The 26972-nt window shown below is 44.7% G+C and overlaps 1 protein-coding gene across 1 annotated transcript in view; it reads right to left on the bottom strand.

Moving 5' to 3' along the window:
- Positions 1 to 431: 431 nt before the first annotated feature.
- The window catches only part of wnt9a (Wnt family member 9A), a 51497-nt gene continuing 24956 nt past the window's right edge, over positions 432 to 26972 (bottom strand). Inside the window, exons 2-4 of the mRNA XM_062984313.1 lie at positions 16183 to 16442; positions 14822 to 15084; positions 432 to 3984 (exon numbers count right to left, since the gene is read on the bottom strand). Of these exons, the coding sequence (XP_062840383.1) occupies positions 3511 to 3984; positions 14822 to 15084; positions 16183 to 16442 (997 nt within the window). The 3' untranslated portion in view covers positions 432 to 3510. The remainder of the gene's footprint in view (positions 3985 to 14821; positions 15085 to 16182; positions 16443 to 26972) is intronic.

Below are 26972 nucleotides of genomic sequence, written 5' to 3'. Positions count from 1 at the left end.
GCAATTAATATTTGCAATAACATAAATACAGTCTTAAATACTCACAGAAACCCCACCTGGCTTCAGTACGCGAATTATTATTACACAAAGAAGAGCTTCATTTTTCCCACTCAGTAGTTCATTCGCTTCTTTGCCTCTCGTCTCAAAGGCTACTAGCCCAGGCAGGCTCCCACCGGATCCAGGGAGAGCAGGAGGCCATCCACACCAGGCAGTTAGAGCGCTATGAATCCACTTTAACCTAGGACAGGCCTGGAAAGGACACCTCTCTAGACATTTTCTAGGTCCTCCAGCACGACTCTATGGTAGCTTCCCAATAGGGTTTTCTATCATCTACAATTTCCTGCTTCAACTGTCAGTCTAGAGCAGTCATGGGCCAACTTGGGCCCTCCAGGTGTTTTGGACTTCAACTCCCACAATTCCTAACAGCCGGTAGGCTGTTAGGAATTGTGGGAGTTGAAGTCCAAAACACCTGGAGGGCCCAAGTTGGCCCATGACTGCTCTACAGTCAATCATAGTTCTCAACCAAAGAGCTTTACTTGCAACCTTGCTGTCTTCCATAGGATGGAACCATGAGAGTTCAAAGTGGAATGATAACGCCATAACTGTGTCATGTGAATGGAGCACAGCTTCTGAGCAACCATGCGCTGGACCAGCCTGTAAAACATCCTCTCCGTGAGGCCATTTCTCCTCCCCGCATAGAGTTGCACACAACGCTCGAGCAAAACAGGTGAGTGCAGGAGACCTAGACAGATTGGACAACACTCCCAGAAGTGTCAGAACTTGGAAAAGCTGAACAAGTCCCCCAAGTGCGTGCTAGGAATTCACTTTCAATGTCAACTTGTGTAAGTCTTCACTAGGGAGTGCATCCAAACTGTACAATAGATGCAGTTTGACACCACTTGAACTGCCATAGCTCAATACTATCGAATCATGGAAGTTGCAGTTGTCAAGAATTGGTTAAATAGAGATGAATTACTTCCATCAGTCTCAGTCCTTCTCCTGACGAATCTGGCATCAGCTCAAATCATATAGGGACAAAGTTCAAACTTCTAAGTTTTCAGCTGTAAACAGCGGCTTAAACTTTATTGCAGATATATACATCTTATATATACAGCATGCCAGACCAATTCTTGACATTAGTTTGGTCAGACACCAGGACTGTTTGACAGAGGAGGCTAAAGACACTACAACTCCCAGGATTCCATAGCATTGGGCCATGGCAGTTAAAGTAGCATCAAGCTACATTAAATCTACAGTGTTTTCATTCTTCAAGAAAATCATACATTTTGTTTAGGGGTTTTTTGGCACATAAAACAGCATTGTATCCCAAAAAAAGGCATTGCTGAAATATTCATATATTAAAATAATGTATTATTCCCTGTGCAGAAAATGCTAGGCCTTTGGGGGACCAAAAGTCGGTGTGCAAGCAAAACTGGAGGAGAGAGAAGCCGACACTCAGGAGAGGACTGAACATAATACCACATTGAAACCATAAGAAGGTCCTTCTGAAAGACTTAATAAATAACTGTTCAATATTTATATTTAGGCATATATATATATATATATATATATATATATATATATATATATATAAAGTATTCACACTGAATAATAGGCTTGCAATCAGTCTTAAAGGTTATGCGTAAAATATTATTTGCACATCGCTTCAGGACTGTCTTTTGGGTGGAAGGTGACAGTTCAGGTGCAAAACGGTGCTGAGCCACCGGGACGGAGAGGACACCAATTCTTGAAGGTCTCAAAGAGATGCCCAAGAGTTAGATCTTCCACATCTATAGGATCTTGGACCAACAAATGGAAGAACAGCATACTCTTCCTCCTTTTCCACCTTCCCCAATAATAACAATGGGATCAGTGATTCCAAAGACGAAGACCAGCTGAAGGCATGAGCTCCCGGTACATGTGCAATAACATAGCTTAGATACAAGTGACTACTTTATTATTATTATCATTATTATTTGAAAGAAGCTCCAAGAAAGAGAGAGAACATCCTCAAAGGATTGGACCGTTTTGCAGGGAAAAGCAAGTCCATTGGTTAAACTAGAGAAATTGCCACTACAGGAGAATCAGAAGGTGCTCACAGCCCATGCGACTCCCGACACATGATTTGGTGCCATGAGATTTGCCTGCAGATGCTTCTGATCCAAAGTAGTATTGTTGAAGTTGCCGCAGCCCCGTCGCAAATTGTAACATCCCCATTGTAACAGACCAAGGAATGTCGAGTAGTCCACAGCCATCGTTTCAATCGTTGTTTTGGTCATTTCTGGTTTATTCTTCTCCCATTCCCGGTCACTCGTGGCCTCCAAAACGTTTGCATTGCTCTTGGTTCTCCTTCAGTCTCCAATATGCATGCCCATAGTGGTTTTTTAGAGAGAGTTAAAGGCACACACGGAGCTCTGGGTGGGTAATAGATGGAGGAATCGTAGGAAGCAACCTGTGGCCTCCCCAAATGGCTTACAAATCAAGGCAAAGTTGAAGCAACAAACAAAGGTCCTTAAGGCAATGGGATTTTTTTTTCCCAGAAGATGACTCGTCTAACTATCTTTCCAGAACCAGGAATTACAGCCCATATTAGGGATTCAAAGCAGCCATCATAGGGCAACCTGGGAGCGACACACGGTAAGGAAACCAGACAATCTGGAGAGACAGAAGTGTATAGGAAGGCCTCTAGTGGTATGAATCATTGGCAAGGTAGACAATGAAGGTGGCAAGTGAACAACAAGTGGATTCTGAAGGAGCATGTCAATGAAAGGGAGCAATTTGAAAGGCAGGGAAGGGATTCCCACAATGTCCGGTGCAAAGTGCGGGTGGCTTTAGCCACTGAGTCTCTCTGAAGGACCACAATGCTCCTCCCGCTTTCAAAGCAGGCTTCGTTTCCACTTCTGGAGACCCAACAAAGAAGATGGCCCTTCCCAATTTCAGTTCATGTGTGAGAAGAGGCCAAACAAGAACTCCATTCCTTACGTCGCTTCTTGAAAATTGTGTTCTCCATTGGAAAGTTCGCTTTAGCTATTTATGGAGGTAACCCAGCCAGCTGTGGAACAAGGAGGACCGAAATAAAATCAAAGTCACGAGCTCCGACTCTTGAGCAGGATGCCTTCATTCAGCTCAGAGTGTTTGCAAATGATATGAGATGAGAAAGGGACAAAGACAGAAACCAATCTCATCCAGTCAAGGTGAACCATTTTGTTGATGGCTTTGGTGATCACCTCCAAAACTAATGTCCCCTTATAGGTGAAAGGCACTTTCATCCATCCTCTTGGGCTGCTGAAATCAGTTGGACTGGCACAAAAAAAGGAGGGAAGGTCACAGAAAACCATACAGTTGGTTACTACTACCCCCAAAAAGTGCTTGCATCATCTTGGAGCCTTCGGTCCACCATTTCCACCACCCAAAAATCTGCCAAGACCCTGTTTTGCCTCCATGGATGGTCGTCTTCGGGTGGCATCTCCCATCGTTGCAGAACATCTACTGGATGATACCGCAGACCTGTCAGTCTTTGCAGGTATAGACCTCCTCCCTCTGTGTGCACTGCTTGCACTCCACGTAGCAGCACCAGCGGACCTGACACTGGCACGGCCGGGTCACCACGCGGCTTTGGGTGTTGTGGCCCCGGCCGCAGCAGATGCTCTCGCAGTTCTTGTCTTTGTAACATTTCCTGCCCCACGTGCCGGGCGAATACCGACTCATCAGGCAAAAGCTCGGGGAGTCGTCGATATAGACCAGGTCTGTAGTCCTCGGGATTTGGTCGCCGTGGCCCTGGATGGATTTCTTGGGCGGAGAGATGTCTCCCTCGCCCGTGGCTTCGTTGGTGGTGCTGCCCACTTTGAGCGCCGTCTCGTACTTCTGCTTCAGCTGCTTCCCGATCTCGTGGAACGGAGAGAGCTGCCGCCAACAGGTCCGGACGGTGCAGGACCCCGACACGCCATGGCATTTGCAGGTGGTCTCCACCCCGGCTTTGATGACCTGCGGAGAAGGAAACAGAGTTGTAATCACACCCCTGGATTTCCAACATCATTCAATAACAGCCTGGGGTCTCAATGTGGGTGATGTGCCTCTTCTGAGCTTTATTGTTGTGTGTCTCCAAGACATTTCTGACTTGTGGCGAACCCAAAGCAAAGCCATCAGAAGGTCTTCTTGGCAAGATTTCTCAAGAAGAGGGTCTGAGGTTGACAGATGGAGGAATTAAAGGGGGATCAAACTAGTATAATTGTGCAGTGCGGATAAAGTGTTGCTTATATCTCACAGGGTTTTTGCGAGCTGTACATGGTTTTTCCTCCCCATTTCTCAAACTGGCAGAGGTTCTACAAGTTACCAATTCCCACTCATGGCAAACATACTGTAAGGTAAAGGTTTTCCCCTGACATTAAGTCCAGTCATGTCTGACTCTGGGGGTTGGTGCTCATCTACATTTCTAAGCCGAAGAGCCGGCGTTTTCCATAGACGCCTCCAAAGCCATGTGGCCGGCATGACTGTACAGAGCACCGTTACCTTTCTGCCGGAGCGGTACCAAAGCCATGTGGCTGGCATGACTGTACAGAGCACCGTTACCTTTCTGCCGGAGCGGTACCTAATGATCTACTCACATTTGCATGTTTTCGAACTGCTAGGTTGGCAGAAGCTGGAGCTAACAGCAACCGCTCACTCTGCTCCTGGGATTTGAACCTGCAACCTTTCGGTCTGCAAGTTCAGCAGCTCAGTGCTTTAACACACTTTGCCACCGTATATACTGTATATACTCAAATATAAGCCTAGTTTTTCAGCCCTTTTTTTAGGGATGAAAAAGCTCCCCTCAGCTTATACTCGAGTGAGGGTCCTGGCCAGCTTCTATTCAGGTCGGCTTATACTTGAGTATATAGGTACTCAGAGTTGGACAGTCTTATCTTATTAAAGTCTTATTATTATCTTAAATTACAGTTTTATATAAATATTCAAAAACATTTAACCTACTGATGCCTCAAACAATGCAATTTTATTAATATACATTTTCATTTTTGAATTTGACCCATAGCTGCTGCATTTCCCACCCTCGTCTTATACTCGAGTCAATAAGTTTCCCCAGTTTTTATGGGCTCGGGCTGTGGCGCAGACTGGAGAGCAAGCAATGAATCACTCTGACCAGGAGGTCATGGGTTCGAGGCCCGCTCGGAGCCTATGTTTGTCTTGTCTTTGCTTTGTTCTATGTTAAAAGGCAGTGAATGTTTGCCTATATGTGTAATATGATCCACCCTGAGTCCCCTTTGGGGTGAGAAGGGGGGAATATAAATGCTGTAAATAAAATAATAAATAAAAATTAGGTGCCTTGGCTTATATTCGGATCGGCTTATACTCGAGTATATGCAGTATATATCTTTATCTATCTATATCAGGCATGGGCAAACTTGGGTCCTCCAGGTGTTTTGGACTCCAACTCCCACAATTCCTAACAGCCGGTAGGCTGTTAGGAATTGTGGGAGTTGGAGTCCAAAACACCTGGAGGACCCAAGTTTGCCCATATCTGCTCTATATACATTAACCAACCTTCTGACTACCTCACTCAGTATTTCTGACTTAAAGAAGCTCACAACACCCTGCTTCTATCGATTGTGTATGCTAATTTATAAGTCTAGACATTTAAGTTTTTAAAAAATCATCCTAAAAAAACTGAATTAATGTATCCATGGGTCGTATCAAAATCCATAACTTTGGCCCCCAAACTTTCCCTCAACTTATGCACAAGTTATACTTATACACAAGTATCTACAGAGAATAAATTTGCATCCGTTGAGATTGTATTTTCAAAACCCACAGCAACCCACTGGGTGACCTTGGGCAAGTCTCCATAATGAAGCATTTTCTGGATGGATCCGCACCTGACAGATGCTAACGCTCATTAATACTTTGCAAAGGGAGAGGCAGGGAGAACATGCAGTGACCTCAGCGTATGCTAATCTCTCCTTATTGCTTTCTTGCATGCAAGAAGGAATGCTTGCTCCCCACAGGGAAAGATTATGAGGGGGAGGGTGCATTATTCCATGGCTTTTCACACTGAAAATTATCATTTCAACCAAAAATTATTTTTCTGCAAAAAAACAACCCCTGCTTTTGTACAAAACACACACGTGTACAGAACACAGAGAATACATGTTTGTGTCTGCGACACCAAAATTAATAATTTTTTCACACAATACTAAAACACTTGTTCTCTAGTGGAGATTCTCTTTTTTGGTGAAGGACAAGAAAACTGGGAAGTAGACCTAACTCCCTACCTCCAAGTAGCTTGTTGGTTCAAAAATGGAAAAAAATGGGCAGGGTAGTTCTGACCATGCATCTAAGTATAGTAAGATCTCCACGTTCACTGGTGTTAGGGGTGCAGGACCCCCACAAATATGGGAAAATCCAATATCAAAAGGGAACACCTCTCTAGTAATCTCTGAGTCCTCCAACACAAACGTGTAGTCAACATCTAGCAGAAGTTGACCACAGAATCACTTTGGATAACCTCAAGAGACCATCAAACAAATCTGTGAATAATTAAATCCACAAAACTGAAACCTACATTGTGGAGATCAGGTCCTCAGTCCATTAAATCTAGTATTGTCTACACCAAGGCTTCTTTAACTGTGGTTCTTGACCCCAAATGGGACCCTCTAGTCCCAAAAACTTTGGATACAGTGAAAGGTGTCTCAACACCTCCCATGTACACAAACCTGTTCGCAACAACCTGAAGAATTTACAGTAGACTCTCCACCTTAGAAAGCCTTGCAAATGCTGATTTGTTATAAAGTAAATGTTTGATTTTATACCTATGTTATATATTTACATACCTAAGGTCACATAAACATTTCTCAGGAGGAAATGGGTTGCAAGTCAGAAATGAGTCCCATGCTCTAGACCAGGGGTCCCCAAAGTAAGGCCCGTGGGCCGGATGCGGCCCTCCAAGGCCATTGACCTGGCCCCTGTCTTAAACTTTAGACTTAAAGTTGACCTCAATCTTTGGAGGTCTCTTTGCTTACCTATGGTTTTATGAGCCTGTCTAGATGGTCTTTGAAGGTCTCTTTGCTTAGCTACGGCCTTATGAGACCATCTAGATGGCTTTTGGAGGTCACTTTCCTTACCTATGGTTTTATGAAATTGTCTAGATGACCTTTGGGGACCCCTTTCCTTGCCTATGGTCTTATGAAACCATCTAGATGGTCTTTGAAGGTCTCGTTGCTTAGCTATGGCCTTATGAGACCATCTAGATGGCTTTTGGAGGTCACTTTCCTTACCTATGGTCTTATGAAACCATCTAGATGGTTTTTGAGGGTCCCTTTCCTTACTGGTGGTCTTATGAGATCATCTCGATGGTCTTTGGAGGTCTCTTTGCTTACCTATGGTCTTATGAGATCATCTAGATCAGGGGTCCCCAAACTAAGGCCCTAAACTTTAGACTGAGGGTTGACCTAAGTCTGAAATGACTTGAAGGCACACAACAACAATCCTAACTTTGGACTATTTCATCCTAGTCCGGCCCCCCAGCAGTCTGAGGGGTTGTCAATCGGCCCTCCACTTAAAAAGTTTGAGGACCCCTGCTCTAGACGTCCAAGTGTTTTGGATATCCACTCTCAGAATTCCAACGATCAAGTTTGGAATGATTTGGAATGTATGTAGCCCACAGGTATGTGTGTATGTCAGGAATGGGCAAACTTGGGCCCTCCAGGTCAGACTGTTAGGAATTGTGGGAATTAAAGTCCAAAACACCTGGAGAGCCAACATTTGCCCATGCCTGGTCTACACCAATGACCTCCAACTAGTGTTCCTGGATGTTATTGGACTTCAGCTCCCAGCAGTTGTGAAGCATCACCTACGACAAAGGTTGCTGGGAATGAGAGGCCAAATGTTTGTGGAGCCAGGTTTGGGAAACACCTCAGTGAACTCCTCCCAAATTTTCAGAAAAGGTGCTTTTATATGGCGGTGATAGGAGATGAACCTAGGACCTTTGGCACACAAAGAAGATGCTCTACCACTAAACCTCCTGCAGCTAACCAGAAACCCATGCAAACAAGTCACGTTTTCCTGGCTCAGTTGGCCCAAGTCATTGTTTGGTCAACATCCAACGTTGAAGTTCTTGCTTTCCAGCAGGAAAGCACAAGAGCTCCAAAATGATATGCCAGCTGTGAACACGATTCTACCGTGGGCAACGGCCTCCACTTTCATGCCATCTGCTCCAAGTTGTAAGACAGGCTTGGTCAGATATCTCTCGAGGGGGGTGAGACAAAGGGGGATTAAGGAACTTAGCAACACTCCGGAGAGATGTAGTCGGAAAGTCATGCTTAATGATACTTTGAGAAAAACAGGCAAGCAGAGGGGCGGGTGGGAGGGAGATTTAATTAAAGCATCGGTTAACTCGGGCTTGGTGGAACAAATCAAGTGGGCGAATGCTCTTGACTTTTCATTAAGGGGATACCAAGGGAGAGCGGCTACCGAGGGGAGAATTATTTGGGAGGGGGGGCTCTATTAGACCGAGACAAGGGCAGCCCATAGCCCTCATAGAGCAACACCTCCCAATTTAATATATATGGAGAAAAGGGATTAAAGAATGCATGCAAACTGTGCCAAGCGTGGTGGGAAAGTTTGGACACATAAAGGGGCCCCCGCCAAAGAATGCGGAGATTTTGCACACTCCAGGACTTTCAGGACGAAAATTTCAGAAAGGTTCGCAAGGTGTTTTTTTTAAAAAAATAAAAAATACATTGACTTTTTTCCAAAAATTAATTCAGATGTTTGCATACAAATGCTATGACATTTTCACAAAAAGTTCAGAAATGCAAAGAATAGCCTTTTTAAAAATTGGCAAAAGCTCTCGTGATGTTGCCTGGCAAGGAGAAAACTCTTCGATACCAAAATCCATGGCTCTTCAAATCCCATTATATATGTGGGGCCTTTTACACAAAATGGCAAAAACAGTATTTTCTTTTTTAAGATGTTTTAAAAAGATGCAGGATCTGGGTTGCTATGAGTTTCCCGGGCTGTATGGCCATGTTCCAGAAGCATTCTCTCCTGACGTTTCGCCCACATCTATGGCAGGCATCCTCAGAGGTTGTGAAGTTTGTTGGAAACTAGGCAAGTGTGGTTTATATATATATATATATGTGGAAGGTCCAGGGTGGGAGAGAGAACTCTTGTCTGTTGGAGGCAAGTGTGAATGTTGCAGCCGATCACCTTAATTAGCATTGAATAGCCTTGCAGCTTCAAAGCCTGGCTGCTTCCTGTCTCAGGGAATCCTTTGTTGGGAGGCATTAGCTGGCCCTGATTGTTTCTTGTCTGGTATTCCCCTGTTTTTAGTGTTGTTCTTTATTTATTGTCCTGATTTTAGAATTTTTTTAATACTGGTAACCAAATTATGTTCATTTTCATGGTTTCTTCCTTTCTGTTGAAACTGTCCATGTGTTTCTTGTGGATTTCAATGGCTTCTGTGTGTCTTCTGACATGGTGGTTGTGAGAGTGGTCCAGCATTTTTATGTTCTCAAATAATATGTTGTGTCCAGGTTGGTTCATCAAGTGCTCTGCTATGGCTGACCTCTCTGGTTGAAGGATCCATTGGAGAATCCACTGAAACAGAGGGGTGACTGTACTTTCACTTCTTACATGTCAGAAATATGCAAACTTGGGAACATTACTTTTCCTGGATGACAATTACCAGAATCTAACCAGACATATTTCTAGTTTCCTGGCAGGCTGGTTTGAGGATTATGGAAACACCAACTGGCAGACGGTTTCGAGGAACAGCTGTTTTAAAAAGTAACTTTCCCAAGTTCAGATGAAAAACATCCAGCGTCGCCACAACCTATGAGAGAGGACGATGCTCCCATTTCTCATCCCTGCAACTTCTAGTCCTAGAATACGTGAATGCCCTCAAATAGATGGGAAACTGCCTTGTTTTTAATTAAAGATCGTTGGCCACATTCTCCAGGCCTTCCATCGAGAGAGAGGCGGCGGCTGGAGGCATCCTCCCGGCCAGTGACCTCATCTCTCGTGCCAGACAAACCGGCCTTGTCACCGGCGTTGAGGTCATGCGGTAAGGACTTAGCACGGCACAAAATGTGCGCAACCAAAGCCCGGGCGGCTGATTATTTCACCATTTGCGGCATGCTCGCGCCAGCCGAGCCCAGGAGGGTGTGAAGGGGAGGAAAAAATCTATCAGGGAGCTTCCCTTAACGTTTTGGGAGAGCAAGAGAGCCTTTTGATTCTTTTATTTGACCTTGGCGATGGAAGAGTTGCCTCACTCGGGAACCATTTTCTGGTTTCGGGGCAGACGGGGAAAACGTTCTCCTGAGCCAGAAATAGCGAGCCGTTCTCGCTGGTGGCTCGCTCAAAGGACCGGGGTATTAACCCATCTACCAAGTCCCACGAGTCCCATTACCATCCGGCATGTTTGCGTGTGTAATGGAAAAGACAACATTCCATGCCACGGCGGAGAGACCACCGAGATGGAGCTTGGGAGAAGGCATCTTCGGGAGTTTCCTACAGGGACCTGGTCAGGACACAGCCGGGGCAAGGCCTTTATTGATGGCAGACTGGCCCTGGTTCATGCCTCCCATGACAGTAAAAGTAAAAGTAGCATCACCATTGCACTCCTTTATTAAACAGTTTTGATTTTAGGTACAGTTAAACTTTCAACGCCATAGGATGATCTTTACATGGGCCCAGATACTCAAAGCCTCTGCTCTGAATACTTTGTCTACCTTTGTACAAAAGCCAATTTTGGAATACTATAATCCAACAAACGTTGAGAAAGAATCAGAAGCAAGTGAGCACCAGCTCAATCAAGAATTCATAGATGTCACCATATTAGGAGCAATACAGACTGTGCAACCAAAGGGTGGAATATAAATGCTGTAAATAAATAAATAAATAAATAAATCAAAGAGGCAAGAGATGATGGTGATGAAGCAGAGCCTATCTCTCTATTCTCCTTAATGAAGGTGCTGCTAATTGGTCCGTTGATCCAGGTCTGATGAAAGTGACTCCCTTATTTTACACACACACACACACACACACACACACACACACACACACACACATATATATATATACATACACACACACACACACAATAATTTATAAATATATATCGTATATACAGTAGAGTCTCACTTATCCAAGCTAAACGGGCCGACATAAGCTTGGATAAGCGAAAATCTTAGATAATAAGGAGGGATTAAGGAAAAGCCTATTAAACATCAAATTAAGCTATGATTTTACAAATTAAGCACCAAAACTTCATGTTATACAACAAATTTGACAGAAAAAGTAGTTCAATACGCAGTAATGTTATGTTGTAATTACTGTATTTACGAATTTAGCACCAAAATATATTGAAAACATTGACTACAAAAATGGCTTGGATTATCCAGAGGCTTGGATAAGCGAGGCTTGGATAAGTGAGACTCTACTGTACTTATAATATTGATAATATTATAATGTAATACAATATTATACTAATAATAATATAATATAATAATATTAATTATATATTAAATGTAATATTACTAATAATATTACCATATAGTGATATAGTACAATATCACTATATGGTGCTTATATTGTGGTATGCTAATAATATATTGTATGTACATTTGATTTGTAAGCTGCTCTGAGTCCTTCCAGGGTGGGAAGAGCAGGATATAAATGTAGTAAATAAATAAATAAAATTACCGGAGGCAAGAGATGATGGTGATGAAGCAGAGACTATCTCTCTATTCTCCCTTAATGAAGGTGCTGCTAATTGGTCCGTTGACTCAGGTCTGATGGAAGTGACTCCCTTACCAGCATTGTAAAGACAACCTTCTTCATACAAAGAAATTATAAACACTCTAAAATAGAGTTCTGGCAGTCTTCATCCAGCAGCAAAAGAGAACATTGAATCTACACTGCATGACTACATGCGAGATCAATGTTTCCTAGTAGAGCAAACAGCAGAAAAACTATTTCAGAGAATGGATTTGCTGCAAAGGGAAGTTTCCGGACTAAAAGCTACTATTGGAGCATTGGTTGGATTCTGGCTGCAGCACCTCCAGGAAATCTTCCTAGACAAAACAAATGAAGGCAATATTGGGCTAGAAGATTCTCAAGCTGAATATGAACCAGAAGTAGCCAAATTATCTACAGAACCAATGGTCAAGCCGTTAAATGACTGGAACTCGAATGCTTGGAGTCATACACAAAGTGGCCAAAATGAACTATGCCCTTATCTCAGTACAGAGAATGAATGCTTTCTGGGTAAATGATCTAGTCAATGAACAAGGTCTGGGGATGGAGGTGAAGCTACTTTAGACAACCTCTTGACTTAGATCCAGATCAGATCTACCGCTCTCATTGACATGGAAGCCACCAGTTCTCCATCCAAACTGACCCACCAGATCATATGGACTAGAAGTCCCATCATCCCTCATCATAAGCTATGGCAGTGGTGTCAAACTTGTGTCCTTCCAGGTGTCTTGGACTTCAGCTCCCAGAACTCATAGCCATTGGGCAAGCTGGCCAGAGCTTCTGGGAATTGGAGGTCCAAACATCTGGAGGGCCACAAGTTTGACAACTTTCAACTATGGCAGTGGTTTTCAACTTATGGGTCCTACAACTCCTAGAAATCCCAGACAATTTACCAGCTGTTAGCATTTCTGTGAGTTGAAGGCCAAAACGTCTGGGGACCTACAAGTTAAGAACCAATGGACTATGACAACCTGAGATGACGGGCTGCAGGGCAACGATTTGTGGAGGAAAATGGTCACCCATCCCTGCTTGATGGGAGTTTAAGGACTCATCTGCCTCGCCAGGAATTGGTACCTAGATGGAGATGGAAGAAATTGGAAGAAAGAAATTTCAGGAGAGCAAAGTCAGAATTCTTAGGATTCTTGAGAGGTTGACTCCAACACTGAGAGATGTGGGCCTTGGCTCGGCACCCAGAGACAAAGCTTTGACATCGCAGCTATGTTTCCTCTCCTAATGTGGCCCTTGAGTTGTACTGAAAAGCCAGGTGCCTTCAGCAATGAAGGGAGGTCCATGGGACGAGCCAAAGGGACAGTGAGATGACCCACTCCCTCCTTGGTGACAATAATGAAATGAAGCATCACAACAAGTCCCTTACTGACAGGGGAGGACTGCCTCCATCATCCTGCAACACTTTGCCCTCCAGACTCCCAGAACTGCATCACACAGATGGCTGACTGACTTTTAAGATGGGTTTCTGGACCACCAATGCAAATGTGGCAACAACTGTACAATGCGCTTGTTCTATTATCCTACATGGTTCCATCCTTGAGATCCTGAGATTGGCAGCAACAGAAAATTGTGCTAAAATTAAGTAGTGTAAATACAACTCCAGATTCTCAACAAGGTGTTTTCTGTCCTTCTCGGGAGAAGCAAACAGAAGCCCAGGCTCTCACACCCCAAGGCCAACCTCATAGTGACACTCCCACGGGGCTTCGGCTCTGATTAACACACTGTGCCAAACCAAATCTTATTAGCATCAGCTTACCTCGATCACCCCCCCCCCCAAAAAAAAAGAAAAGAAAAAAGAAACCTTCACTCTCCAATGCAGGCCTTCTTTGTTTTCCCTGAAACCCAATATCAGCCATTTCAGCCAGCTCTGAATGATCTATAATCGGGGGACACCCGTTGCAGAAACCTATGGTGCAAAGAGATGCTGCAAGGTAGCCACCTCCAAAAGTATGGCATGCTGAACTACAATCCCCATCATCCCCAGACAGGCCACCAGAGGTTTCTCCAAACCTCACAAGCATGGGAATGTTTAAAAAAGATTCCATAATTTTCTCAAAATTAATCAAGGTCTGGAAAATGGTTTTGTGCCACACAAAAGGAAAAATAGCAGTATGCCTTTTCTATTTTGTTTATGTATTTATTTTTCAAAATGCTTTCCTTCAAAGCTGAGAGCTACCCTAGGATCCCAACATAGGGAGTAAACATCAAATGCCAAACATATTCCCATTGTATTCATATGATCCCATCCACAACCGCTGTTGTGTGCCTTCAACTCAATTCTGAATGATGAGAGAACCTGAAGCAAACCCATCACAAATTATTTCGGAGCGGGTTCAGCATTGTCTTGCTTTGAGGATGAGAAAGCATGACTTGCCCAGAGTCATAATCCAACATTCAAACCTCTCTGTGTAAGCAAATCTGGAGATCTTGGAATACAGCAATCAACAGTAGCGTTCCTTCAAAGCTGAGAGCTACCCTAGGATCCCAACATTGGGAGTAAACATCAAATGCCAAACACATTCCCATTGTATTTATATGGTCCCATCTACAATCGCTGTTGTGTGCCTTCAACTCAATTCTGAATGATGGAGAACCTAAAGCAGACCCATCACAGATTATTTCAAAGTGGGTTTACCATTGCCTTTTTCTGAGAATGAAAAAGCATGACTTGCCCCCAAGGTCACCCAGTAGTTTTCCACATTGATTCTGGTCTCTAGAGTCATAATCCAACATTCAAACCTCTCAGTGTAAGCAAATATGGAGATCTTGGAATACAGCAATCAGAGCTGAAAGCTACCCTAGCATCACACCATGGTTCTTAGAAAAACACTGGTGGAGAAGTCAATTGCCTAACACCATTGCCCAAAATACACAGGAGATCTTGAAACATGGCAATCAATAGTAGCGTTCCTTCAAAGCCGAGAGCTACCCTAGGATCACACCATGGTTCTTAGAAAAACACTGGTGGAGAAGTCAATTGCTTAACACCAGTGCCCAAAATACACACACATGCTCAGCATGGCTTGCTTCCAAGGCTAACACAATGCCGGCAGACCCTCACCTTCATGCCCACCAAGTTGTTGTGGAAGTCCACTCGAGCACGGAGGTCCTTGTTGGACTTCTTCCCGAGGAACTCCTTGACAAATTTGTTGCTGTACTTGAGGTTGTCCCCACAGCCACCCCACTGCCAGGCCTCGCGGTTCTCCAGGTCGGGGGCTTCGTCGCAGGTGCAGCGCTCCATGCGCCCGGCACTACAGGCTTTGGCCATGGCATGGGTGAGCCCCGCCGAAGAGATAGCAAACAGGAAGGCGGTCTCCTTGAAGCCTGCAAAAGAGGGAGACACAAAAGCAACCGTATCAATCATCTATATCAGGCATGGGCAAACTTGGGTCCTCCAGGTGTTTTGGACTCCAACTCCCACAATTCCAAACAGCTGGTAGGCTGTTCGGAATTGTGGGAGTTGAAGTCCAAAACACCTGGAGGGCCCAGGTTTGCCTATCTGTCCTATATGCATCACACGTTTATCACACTGAGTTTGGAGAACGGCTCCTAGAAACATGGGCTTAATCTACAAGTCTCATGGATTGATTGGTGGGAAGGGAAAGCAAGATTCACTTTAAGGGATACATGTTCCTCACATTATCTAATTAGACCCTGAGTTTTGTTTTATGGTTGGAACCAAGGTCCTGGGTCTTCATGGATGGATGAACCTGCTTGAAAGGTCTACTAAAACTTCATAAACCTTCAAGCAACTAGAAGTAAGGCCAAAAGGTAATGGACCCCTGAGTGTTGCTTCTGGGGTCCAAAAGGCTCTCTAGTTTTTATTTAAAACCAAGCAACAAAATTGTCCTACATACCTACAAATGCCCCACTGGATTAAAGGACTAAGTTTTGACATATTTCCCCCCAATTAAGCCATATTTCCCCAACTAAGGCCACTTTAGGTCCAGAAGAGATCTTTATTTCCCCCAAAAAATAGTGTGATCCAAAAGTCAAGTTCTGGGACATTGTCTACTGGACAGTAATGCCTCCTCTGAGTCTAAGATGCCCAGAGAGACCCACAATAGTGGCAAAACCCCTACTTGTGTGCCACCTTGTAGGTTTGAACATAAGGGAATGAAACACAATCATTCACTGGGGCTAGAGGCACAGGATCCCCCACAAAAGTGGGGAAACCATGAAAAAAAATCCACAATTTTCAACCGCAGATCTCTGGGGATCTCTGGGTCCTCCAGCACATATTTATGGTCGACTTCCAGAGGAAGATAACCCTAAAGATGCCCTAGAGGACCTAGAAATTCTTAGAGATAACATTTTAATCAATCGACATGAGTTGACCGTATTCCCAGAAGCAGGCAGGACAAGGGATCAATGCCACCCCATAACCCCAACCGGCCCCGACTTTGGCATGGCCTCCGTTACCTCTCTTCAGGAGGCTGGCCCTGTAGCGCCCCTCGAGGGTGCAATTCCAGCGCTCAAAGCGGAACTGATACTGGCACTCCAGGGCGCTCATGCTGATGGCCTCCATGAGGGTCTCGGCCACGCCGGGGTCTCGCCGGCACATCCTCCGCTGCTTCTTCTCCAGCTTCAGGCGGTCGCACACTTTGTAATGGGCTTTGACGGCAGCTTCCTCCATTTCCAAAGTCAGAGGGAGGATGGTCAGGGGCTCATTCCCAGTCAACCTGGGGAGAGAAGAGGACGCCGTAAGTCATCCAGAAAAAGAATCACTTGGGTAGGATGGGAGTAGCCTCCCAGAGTCTAACAGTAGCCCAGGCAAAATGATTCAAATTGGTGAACATCAAGGATTTCATATTAGTCCATGTAAATCCTTCTACAGTTGCGGTTTTGACTCTGGCAGATTTGATTTCAAATGTTCTCTCTAGGTGTACCTGGATTCTCTAAGGTGACTTCATGGTCACCTTCCTTCAGCCATACTATACATTTCTAGAGAGAACAACTCTCTAAGATTTCCGAAGTCCTCAGATGTCATTCTGTGTTCAGCTTCCAGCAAACGTTTTCCCGGCCAATGCTTGCCTTGGTCACCCAAAGACAGGGTAAAAATACCACTGGAATTTTACACACGAAAAATCACAATGGGAAAAGAGATCATTAAAAATTATTTTGAGTTAGTGACAACACAAGAACAATGTCTTGTGGTAAGCCACAACCAAAGGTGCTATTGTCCTGAAACAATTCCATTTGACCTGCCTTGTGTGATAAGGTTCACAAAACAACTAACCGTGAGATAGAAGTCCTTTCCAATGGTGACAACCTTCTAGGAGTCAGTTTTCCCAACTGAGATGCCCACTGGGAAGCCTACTTTGGGGACTCTTCCAGCCATAGAGTTGGAAGAGCCCCCAAAGGACATCCAGTCCAACCTCATTCCACCACACATGAAAACACAATGCAAGCCTGCCCAAGAATGCCCATCCAGCCCATGTTCAAAAACCTCAGGAGAAGGAAACTCCATCAGGCAACCTATTCTACTGTTAAACAGCTCTGAGCATCAGGAAGTTCTTCCTAAGGTTTGGGTGGCATCTCTTTCCCTGCCTCAGAATATGATGCACAGCTTAGAGAAGAGACGGTCAAGAGGGACATGGGAGTCATGTTTCAAAATGTGAAAGGATGTTATACTTGATATGGGACCAGCTTGTTTTCTATGGCCATCTGTCGGGAGGGCTTGGATTGTGCCTTCCTGCCTTGCAGAAGGGGGTTGGACTGGATAGCCCTTGGGGTCTCTCCCAGTTTTTGTATTCTATGATTCTAACCAGAATGTCTTCATTGCATCCTGACCTGCAACACACTCAGATCCCAGATACAAACAGTGTCTCAGGCTGCCCGTACTTGGCAAGGCAGCCTTCCAAAGAAGCATGCAACCAGGGGAAAGATGTTTGTTCCCAGTCCCTCCCATGACAGCGAGGGCTGCTCTTCTCTTCCCCACCCGCCCACAAACGTGCAAAGGAGAGGTGCCAGAGTACTGTTCCCAGCCTTGTGTGTGTGACAACATGTTGGACGGGCACCAGCATGGCACCAGCTCTGGGGAGTTCACGGGGCTGAAAGAACATCTGTTGGAACTGGGACCAGTTCAGCCGGACTGCCGATCGCTCCCATCTCCAGCATGGCTCAAGCGTTCTCCCAAGGAGGAGCCAGGGGGAATCAAGGCAGTGAGATTTGCTGTCACTCAAGGGGAAGGAATAAAATATAAGAGGCTCAAACAGAACAGAGTTTCAGTCCAGCACCCGTGTATCTGCAGGGGACACATTCCAGGACAGGAAGTCCTATTAAAAGGAATTTTGGCTGAAAGGCTTAGAGAGTTATCCGCTCTATGCATTTGCTATATCTTCCAGGGCAATTCTATGGTAACATGCAGCGGAGGACCCTTCTTGGCAGTGACCTTAGTGACCTTAGGTAGGTCTCACCTTCTTGGCATTAGAAGATCAAGGTCAAGGAAGCCCTATTAAAAGGAACTCCAGCTGAAAGGCTTAAAAAATTCCTAGAAAGGTATCCACTATAAGAATTTGCTGTATCCTGCAGGGCAATTCTATGGTAACATCCAGTGGAAGACCCACTAGGTGACCTTGGGTAGGTCCCACTCTCTTGGCATTAGAAGATCAAGGTCAACCTCCTCAGAAGAAATCTTCCAAAGCAAACACTGGGATAGGTTAACCTTGGGGTGGCTATAAGTTGGAAATGATACAACAAATAGGGCTTTTAATTTGCCTTTATAATTTAGGGGGAAGCTGAAGCTTTGAGCTAATACAACAAGGTTGCAGCCAGAATGGAATGGAATTGGTACATCTGGAATGGGCCAGTATTACAATTGCCATGTTAGGACTTCAAGGTCCAAACCTAGGGCTAATCCCTTGCAATGTCAGAAACAACAGGCCCTGAATGACGTCCTTAAGCATAAGTCACCGTTGTCCAGGGTCCAAGGGTCACAAGTGCAGAAAATGGTCAACTTTGAACCCAGTGCTCTCACCCTGAGATTCCTCCCTGTTGTCCTAAAGTCTATAGAAAGCGAAGAGGACATCAGTACATAAGCTCTCCCACATGCACACACTTGCTCCTGCCTGCCGATGGAAAGGCCCTCCCCAAGCACATAAACGTGGCCTCACCCACCGTGGAGTGTTAAGGGGTTCTGTGCATGCAACAGATAAGCCCCTGAGCTTGGCCCCAGAACATGGCTATTTTACAGCCAACGTAGTTTCGCTTTTTCTACCAAGATCTAACAAGGACAGCCATTAAGGCCAACTCCGTGCTCACAGCTTAGGGCATCGGTTGGGAGCTGCCGCTGCATGGCACCCATGTAATTCCGATAAAGCCCCTTTATTATGCCATGTAAAGCAGAGATGGGAGGGAGGGGTCGTTTGAGGTCACCCTGCCAGAGACTCAGCAAAGTCTCTGCAGCAAAGGAGCTATTTTTGCCAGCTTTGGCACCGGCTCCCTGGAATCGCCCATCGGGCGGCCCAGTGCCAGCGGCATCCCCTGCCAGGACCTCTTTTGTATCCATCTCAGAGGAGTGAGTCAGGGCCAGAGATTACTTCGAAGGACGGGGAAAGCAATGCTTCTAAGCTCAAGGCACCATCTCACCTCCACATTGTCAGACCACAACCAGGACACAGAGCCAAGCAACATCAGAGCACAATCAAGGGAGGAAAAGTTATGGATGAGGAAGAACATAGCAACTCAGAGTTTGCTTTGGTCCGAACCTACAGAGAAGGGCAAGATTTCCCCCCCTGCTCTACTCTTCCTCCTGGTCAATTGAGTACACAATTAGGAAAAAGACCCCCTTAAAAGGCCATCCAGCCTAACCCCATTTTACTCTGCAGGGATCTACAATCCAAGCACTCCCAGCAAAGGACCATCCAGCTTTGTTTAAACATCTCCAGAGAATGAGACTCCAATGGACTCTGAGTCAGCACTGGATTCAATGATTGAACAGCTCTATCAGGATGTTGCTTCTAATACTCAACTGGAATATCTTCTGCTGGCGTTTACATTTATTGCTCAATGTTCTAGTCTCTGGAGCTGCAGAAAACAAGCCAGGTTCAATAGGACATCCATGCAAACATTTTTAAATGGCTATCATGACATGTCCAGCTCCCTAAGCTGTTTCTCATATGAAGGATCCACATGAGACATGGTCTAGGAAGCTGGATATGTTTAATCTGGAGCCAAGTTATATTTGAAGAGATGCCATATTGAAGACGGGGTAATTCTTCTACTGCTCATTAGATTCCACCTAAACCTTAGGAAGAACTTCCCAATAATAAGAGCTGTTTGAGAGTCAAATTTGCTGCTGCTGCTGCCTAAGAGAGCCAAGTGGAGCCTTCTTCTTTGGAGGTTTGCACAAAGGTGGGATTTGTCAGGAGGGCTTGGACTGGGTCTTTCTGCAGAATGGGACTGGATTGGATGTCTTTAGGAGTCTCTACAGACTCTATAATTCCACTATGCTTTAATTACATGGTGCAAGAAACACGAAAAAGCACAGAAGATGGTTCTCCAAGCTTCACATTATAACACAGAAGCATTTCAGATAACAGCTACTCCCTTTGGAGGTAGACTACTTTGGTTTGGGGTGGAGCCCAAGATACAGGATCTGCTCAACCTCCCACCCCTTGCAGAGATCAGAAGTCTCCCCTTCAAGCCCAAAGACATTTTTGAGATGCCAAACAACATCCTGCAGCATCAACAGGCAAACCATCCATCATGGCTAAGCAAGGCAGTGACAGGCAGGATGAAATATTACATTCCTTGTCCTTGGTCTTCTCCAATCTGGCAGATACTTTATGTCAGAGGGTTAAAAGACAACTTGGTTCCAAGGGGATGCCTAAGCCAGCCTTTATGCCAAGTTGCATTTGTTTTCCTTCTTCTCACCCTGAGCATCACATACACAGACCTTGCCCAAATCGCTTGCACCAACCAGAAAAAGTGTTCCAGTTTTGCAGAGAAATATAGTGTGCTCTGTGCCAGGACAGAGTAGCTACATTTTCCATTCTGTTTTCCAGATCTATAAGTTATTCAACCAAACCTCCCTGTATTAGCTTTGATAGTAGGATGCCCATGACATTATTGTTCTTATGCAACTTCCACCCATTTCCAACTAATAGTGAACCTAAAGCAAAACTATCATCCTGATTGAATAACCCGGGAGGTTTCCATGGCTGGCAGGGATTTGAAATCATAGCATCCTAGAGTTAAAAGAGACCCCAAGGGCCATCCAGCCCAACCCCCTTCTGCCAGGCAGGAACACACAATGAAAACTCTCCTGACAGATAACCATCTCCAAAGAAGGAAACTCTTATCATCAGGAATGTTTTCCTAACATTGAGATGGAATCTTTCTTGCTACTTGAAACTATTGCATCATTGCATCCTTGTCTCTGGAGCATTACAAAATAAGCTGTCTCCATTTTCAATATGGCATCCTTTCAAATATGGCTTCCATGTCCCCTCTTGACCTTCTCTTCTCCAAGCCAAACACATCCAGCAAAGTTATTCCTCATTGGCTCGGTTTCCAGATTTGAACCCTGGTGTCCCAGAATCTTAATCCAGTGCTTAAATAGTACATGACTCTGGCTTTCTAGAAGTCTGGTAGGGATGTTTTTTGCTAGATGAGAAGCCCATGTACCATGTAACAGCCAAAGGGTTCTTCCTAATGTTCAGGTCGAGTCTTTTTCTGCAGCTTGAATCCATTCCTCCATTGTGTCCTACAGAGTAGAAGCAAACAAGCTTGCCCCTTCCTCAAGCCTGGCTGCCATGTCCCCTCTCAACCTCCTCCTCCCCAAGCAAAACATGTCCAGCTCCCTTAGCCACGACTCAAAAGAATTTGTGGTTTCCAGATCTTTGACCATGTTGGTGGACACATTTGAGGTTGTTCATGTCCTCCTTGGATTGTGGTGACCAGAGCTGGACAGGGGAATATTTCAAGTGAGATCTGACCAACACAGAATAGTGTGGGACTTTCACTTCCTTCAATCTAGACACTATACTCCTATTAATGCTGCCTAGAATTACATTGGTTTTCTTAGCTGCCACATCACCTTTAATTCTCTGTTGTCTCTGGGTCAACTTTAAGGGAGAGAGGCCAATAATTCTATAATTCCCAATAGGTTGCAGGATTATTTTTAAAGGGGCATTCCCAAGCTCTCCCCGTGGTGCATTAGTGCCAAGGATTTGTGGTGTTTCACAGGGAACAGCACTTCATGTGCCACATGCAGGGTTGGTGGTCGAAGGGAGATGGTGAAAGGGATCAGACTTGGAAGCAGAGAGGGTTCCTTTCTCCACCCCTTAATTCAAGACAAGGGCTCTCCTGAGATTTGGCCAGAACAGCCTGTCTGTACAAGGCAGGCAAGCAAGCTGTCCGGGACCCCCATCCGTGGCTCTCCATCAGCTCCAGGCCAGGTGTCAGTGTCAGTCTTGGCGCCGGAGAATGCGCACAGCTGACCCATTTGTCTTCCTAACACCCTTCAACAGCTTTTGTTTGGTCTCACCTCCTAAATTAAAAGACCTCCGTAACAGGCCGGCTTCTGGCTGGGATCCACACCCACCACCTGCTTCCAAATAAGAGCCGTGACGTCCTCCCTTCCCACAAGCGAGCGCAGGCTGGGCGGGTTTGGAGCGGACGCACCTAGGATTACTAGGCAAGTAAGCGACACCCAAAACAAAGGCCCACTTTGTGACAGCAGAAGGGATAAATCCCCACTTCAAGGAAGATATTGACAGGCTGGGACCTGCAATGAGGAAGGTCAAAGGTCTGGAAAGCATGAATCCCTTTGAGAAGAAGCTTAAGGAGCAGGGGATGTTCAGCTTTCGGAAGAGATGTTTGAGAGGAGACATGATAATCATGCTTGAATATTTGAAAGAATGTCCCATTGTGAAGGGAAGCTTGTTTTCTGCTGCTTTGGAGACTAGGACCATGGAGTAATGCATTCAAATCACAGGAAATGAGACTCCACCTCAACATTAGGAAGAACTTCTTGATGGTCAGAGACATTTGACAGCAGAACATATATAGGCTTGTCAACAGAAACTGCCAAGAGAGCTTTGACTGTGTCTCCCTACATAGAAGAACACTGTTGAACCAGATGTCCCTCAAGGTCTCTTCCAACGCTAGAGATCTCATCACACTAGAGTTTGGATCCACTTTAAATCCACTTTAAGGAGGGACCTTTAAACAGCTCAGCCAAACAAAAGGATGGAAGGTGAAGATATTGGGTTGTTGCGTGTTTTCCAGGCTGTCTGGCCATGTTCCAGAAGTATTCTCTCCTGACGTTTCGCCCACATCTATGGCAATCATCCGCAGAGGTTGTGAGGTGTATACACCTCTGAGGATACCTGCCATAGATGTGGGCGAAACGTCAGGAGAGAATACTTCTGGAACATGGCCATACAGCCCAGAAAACAACAACCCTGTGATTCTGGCCATGGAAGCCTTTAACACAGTGAAGATATTACTTTGCTGCAAATCCAGACCTTTTCCCTCCATAAGCTTTAATGAGCTATCATCACAAAGCGATGTGGTATTTTATGCAGGAAGATAAGCATAAAGTATGAATGGCAGGAGGGAAAGGTGGTCCTGATCCTTATCTCTTTGTCACCACAGGAAGACTATTAATCTTGATGGAACAGCCATAGATTTGCACAACTGTGAGACATATACCATCGCGGATTCCAGAGGAGGATGCAGGAAAGCTGATAGCCAGTCATAGATAGCCTCGGAGACAAGACGAGGGCTCTGATAAAGGGTAATGAGATCACACATGGTGGAAAGCACATGGAAAGCAAAGCCACACTTCCCTTTACAGTACATAATCACAAACAGTGAGGTCCCCAAAGAATGATGGCCGTTAAGAATTGTGGAAGTCCAAAACACCTGGAGGGCCCGAGTTTGCCCGTGCTTGCTGTAACCAAACAGTGTGAAAAGATCCCAAAAGTAGGACAAACAGCAGCTAAAGAAACATTGCAAAATATTTCAATCCGATTAGAACGGGTTCAAGATTGTGACAAATTCGGCACAATCTAGTTATATAAAGGGATCCGTGGGCCCCTAAAAATAGAGGCAAGCCGATGGATTTCAGCAAAATTGCTATCCTGAATTAGACTGACCCAAATGCTAGGCACAAAAAAAAGTTTATGGGAAAAAGAGATTATGCAGTGATGACAAAACATGCAAGAGGTCCAAGGTTTTCTAAGCAGATCTCCAGGTACAGCGAGTTCACTACATAGTAAGTTTTCCATATACTGCAAAAATCACCAAAATGTGGTGAACCCAAATCAAGATGTGACATCACAACTAGCACCTTAAATTAAATCCAATGACTCACAAAGATGGAAGAGCAACTGACTGACATATTAGCAAATTCTGGAGGATATAATAACCAGCCTAAAAGCATCTATTGGCATCCAATGCGGAGTGGAGATTCGAACTTGTGCCTTCTCAGTGTCCCAGTTCAATCTGCCTTTATATATACTGAACTTCAAAGCCCATCATGCTGACTACAAACAATGGGAGGTGTAATAGAACCAATAGGAAAAGTGCTGAGTAGGTCAATAATTATGACATTTGAGCAATGTGTTCAGTTTCTAGCAAGCATATTCTTTACACTAAGCCACTTTGCATCCTATTTAAGCGAGGAAAATGGGATGTAAATATCACCACCATCATCCTGACATACATGTCCCTTTAAGTAAAGGCATTTAATCACTACAGATGAGGGATACCAGGGCTGTTCAAGCATAGGCAGTAAAACAACTTTTATAATTTGCACAATTTGTCATTGGATACGTTTCTAATCAAGGAAAGAAAATCTGGGGCCAACAATGTTTGTGATGAACCACATGGGGCGGATACAAAGAAAACTACACAAGAATCAGCTGTAATACATAAGAAGTGTAAAGAAAAAAATTCCAAACCTCGTATCTGCAGTAAAGATGATACAAAACTGATATATGTATTATATTATATGTATACACACACACATATATACATATTGCATACAACTCTTCTAGGTTTAGTTTGATCTCCGGTTTGCTAATAAAACTGAATTACCATGTTGCAAAAGGATGCATGTCTAAAAAATCTGTCCCCAACATAAAAAGTTTGGAAAACTCTGTTCTAGGTTGTCAAGATGTAAACAGGTATTTATGTTTCAGGGGGGGGAAAGACATGCCAGGATGGATGAGAAAGGAGAAGTACATCAACAGGAGAAGCTGATCGCCTTCCAATCTGAGAGAAAAATAATAGGAATTACACCAGACTGGGAAAAGCTAAGCAGGGTTAGTCCTGGATAGTATTTGGATGGGAGACTGACAATGAATATCAAAAATTCTATTTTAGAGGAAGACACTGGCAAAGCTCCCTCTGCCTAGGAAATCCCTGTGAAATCCATGGGGTCACCACAAGTCCATAGGCCACCTGAAAACACATATATCCACATATACAAGGCACCAGTTCCCATCTGATCTTGGGAATTAAGCAGGGTAAGTCCTGGTTGGGACTTGGATGGGGTACCGCCAATGAATACAAAGTGCTATAATGCTTTCAGAGGAAGGAACTTCCTTTGAGGACGCCTTGCCTAAGAATAACCCCATGAAATCCATTAGGTCTCCAAAAGCCAACAGGCAACTTGAAGGCTTGTGCACATTTCAAAGCTGAAAATTAGGACGTATGTGATCAAGATAACAAAACTTATTAATTATGAATACATAGAAGAGCCAAAACTATAGCAGTTTGCTTTTGCTCAAGCCTACTGGGAAAGGAAAGTTTCTCTCCTCGAAATAATAAAGTAGTGATTACTTCTGCGCGTAAATTTGGTTTGTCACAGCTAAAGTAAGTTGAGGACAAAGGGGAAGAAAATGAGAGTAACCGGGACATTTTAAAAGCAGCTGGAAAAGTGAGAAGAATGGGATTAATTGGAACTGCCTTTGTAAAGTCTGCTCCAATTTGCATTATCATGCTTTTCTTCAACCTCTCCACACTTGCGGTCTTCCAACATCCATCACAGCTCAGCAGCTTCAAGCAGAGCAGATAGGAGTCAAGGAAGAGCCCTGCTCGCCAAACCTCTCCATGGACTGCCAAGGTTTCGCTTCGCTCCATCCATCCTGGAGAAAACGTTGGTGATGGGGGATGGCGACGAAGAGGAGGACGCGGAGGATGGCAAACCCTTGGGCCAAGGAAGCCCGGAGACGGGTCTTTTGAAAGAGTCAAATGGACCTGGAGAGGCCGCTGGCAAAACTGCCCAGGTTTCACACGGCATGTTCCAGTGGAATTTCCTCTTGCCAGATGACAGCATGGCCAGGGCAGGGAAAATGGAGTTATGAGGCAAGAAGGCTGCTACACCCAAAATGTTGGAGAGGAAGCAGCCAATGGGTTTGACAGAACAGAGTCTGGTGGAACAGGGGGTGTGTGGAGCAATGAGAAATCAAGACACAAAATCTGTAAGTGCATCTGGAGGAAAATTTCATTTTTACTATTTGTATTTTTCTGGTTGTACCACAACTCCTATGGGAGTTAAACTGCTGAGCTGCTGAACTTGCTGACTGGAAAGTCGGAGGTTCAAATTTGCAGGACAGGGTGAATTTATTAATAGCTTCAGTTTCTGCCAACCTAGCAGTTCAAAAACATGTAAATGTTGAGTAGATAAATAGGTACTGCTCCGGTGGGAAGGTAATGGCGCTTCATGCAATCATGACAGCCACATGACCTTGGAGGTGTCTATGGACAATGCCAGCTCTTCTGCTTAGAAATGGAGATGAGCACCACCCCCCAGAGTCGGACTCGACTAGACTTAATGTCAAGGGGAAACCTTTACTTTTATCACAACTCCTAGGCATAGTGTTTGAGGCAATAAAATTTCCCTTCAGAACAGCATGTCAGGAAACCCCAAGGATCATCTAGTCCAATTCCTTCTGTCATACAAGAAGCCATCTCGACAGACGGCCATCCAATCTCAATTTCGAAATCTCCAAAGGAGACGCCTCTGCACTCCCAAGCAGAAGTGGATTCCACTACCAAGCATCTGCTACCACCAGAAAGTTCTTCCTAAAGTTTTGATGGAATCTTTTCCCAGAGTTTGAATCCATTTCTCCATTGTGTCCCAGTGTTTGGAGTACTAGAAAACAAGTTGGCTCCCTCCTCTATGTGACATCCTTCCCAGTATTTGAACATGGCTCTCATGTCCCCTTCTCTCAACCTTCTCTTTCCCTATGGAT

The sequence above is a fragment of the Anolis carolinensis genome, chromosome 6 (assembly GCF_035594765.1).
Source record: "Anolis carolinensis isolate JA03-04 chromosome 6, rAnoCar3.1.pri, whole genome shotgun sequence".
NCBI classification, from domain to species: domain Eukaryota; kingdom Metazoa; phylum Chordata; class Lepidosauria; order Squamata; family Dactyloidae; genus Anolis; species Anolis carolinensis.
Note: the sequence above shows the minus strand (reverse complement) of the source record. Positions and strands in the feature narration are given on the sequence as shown.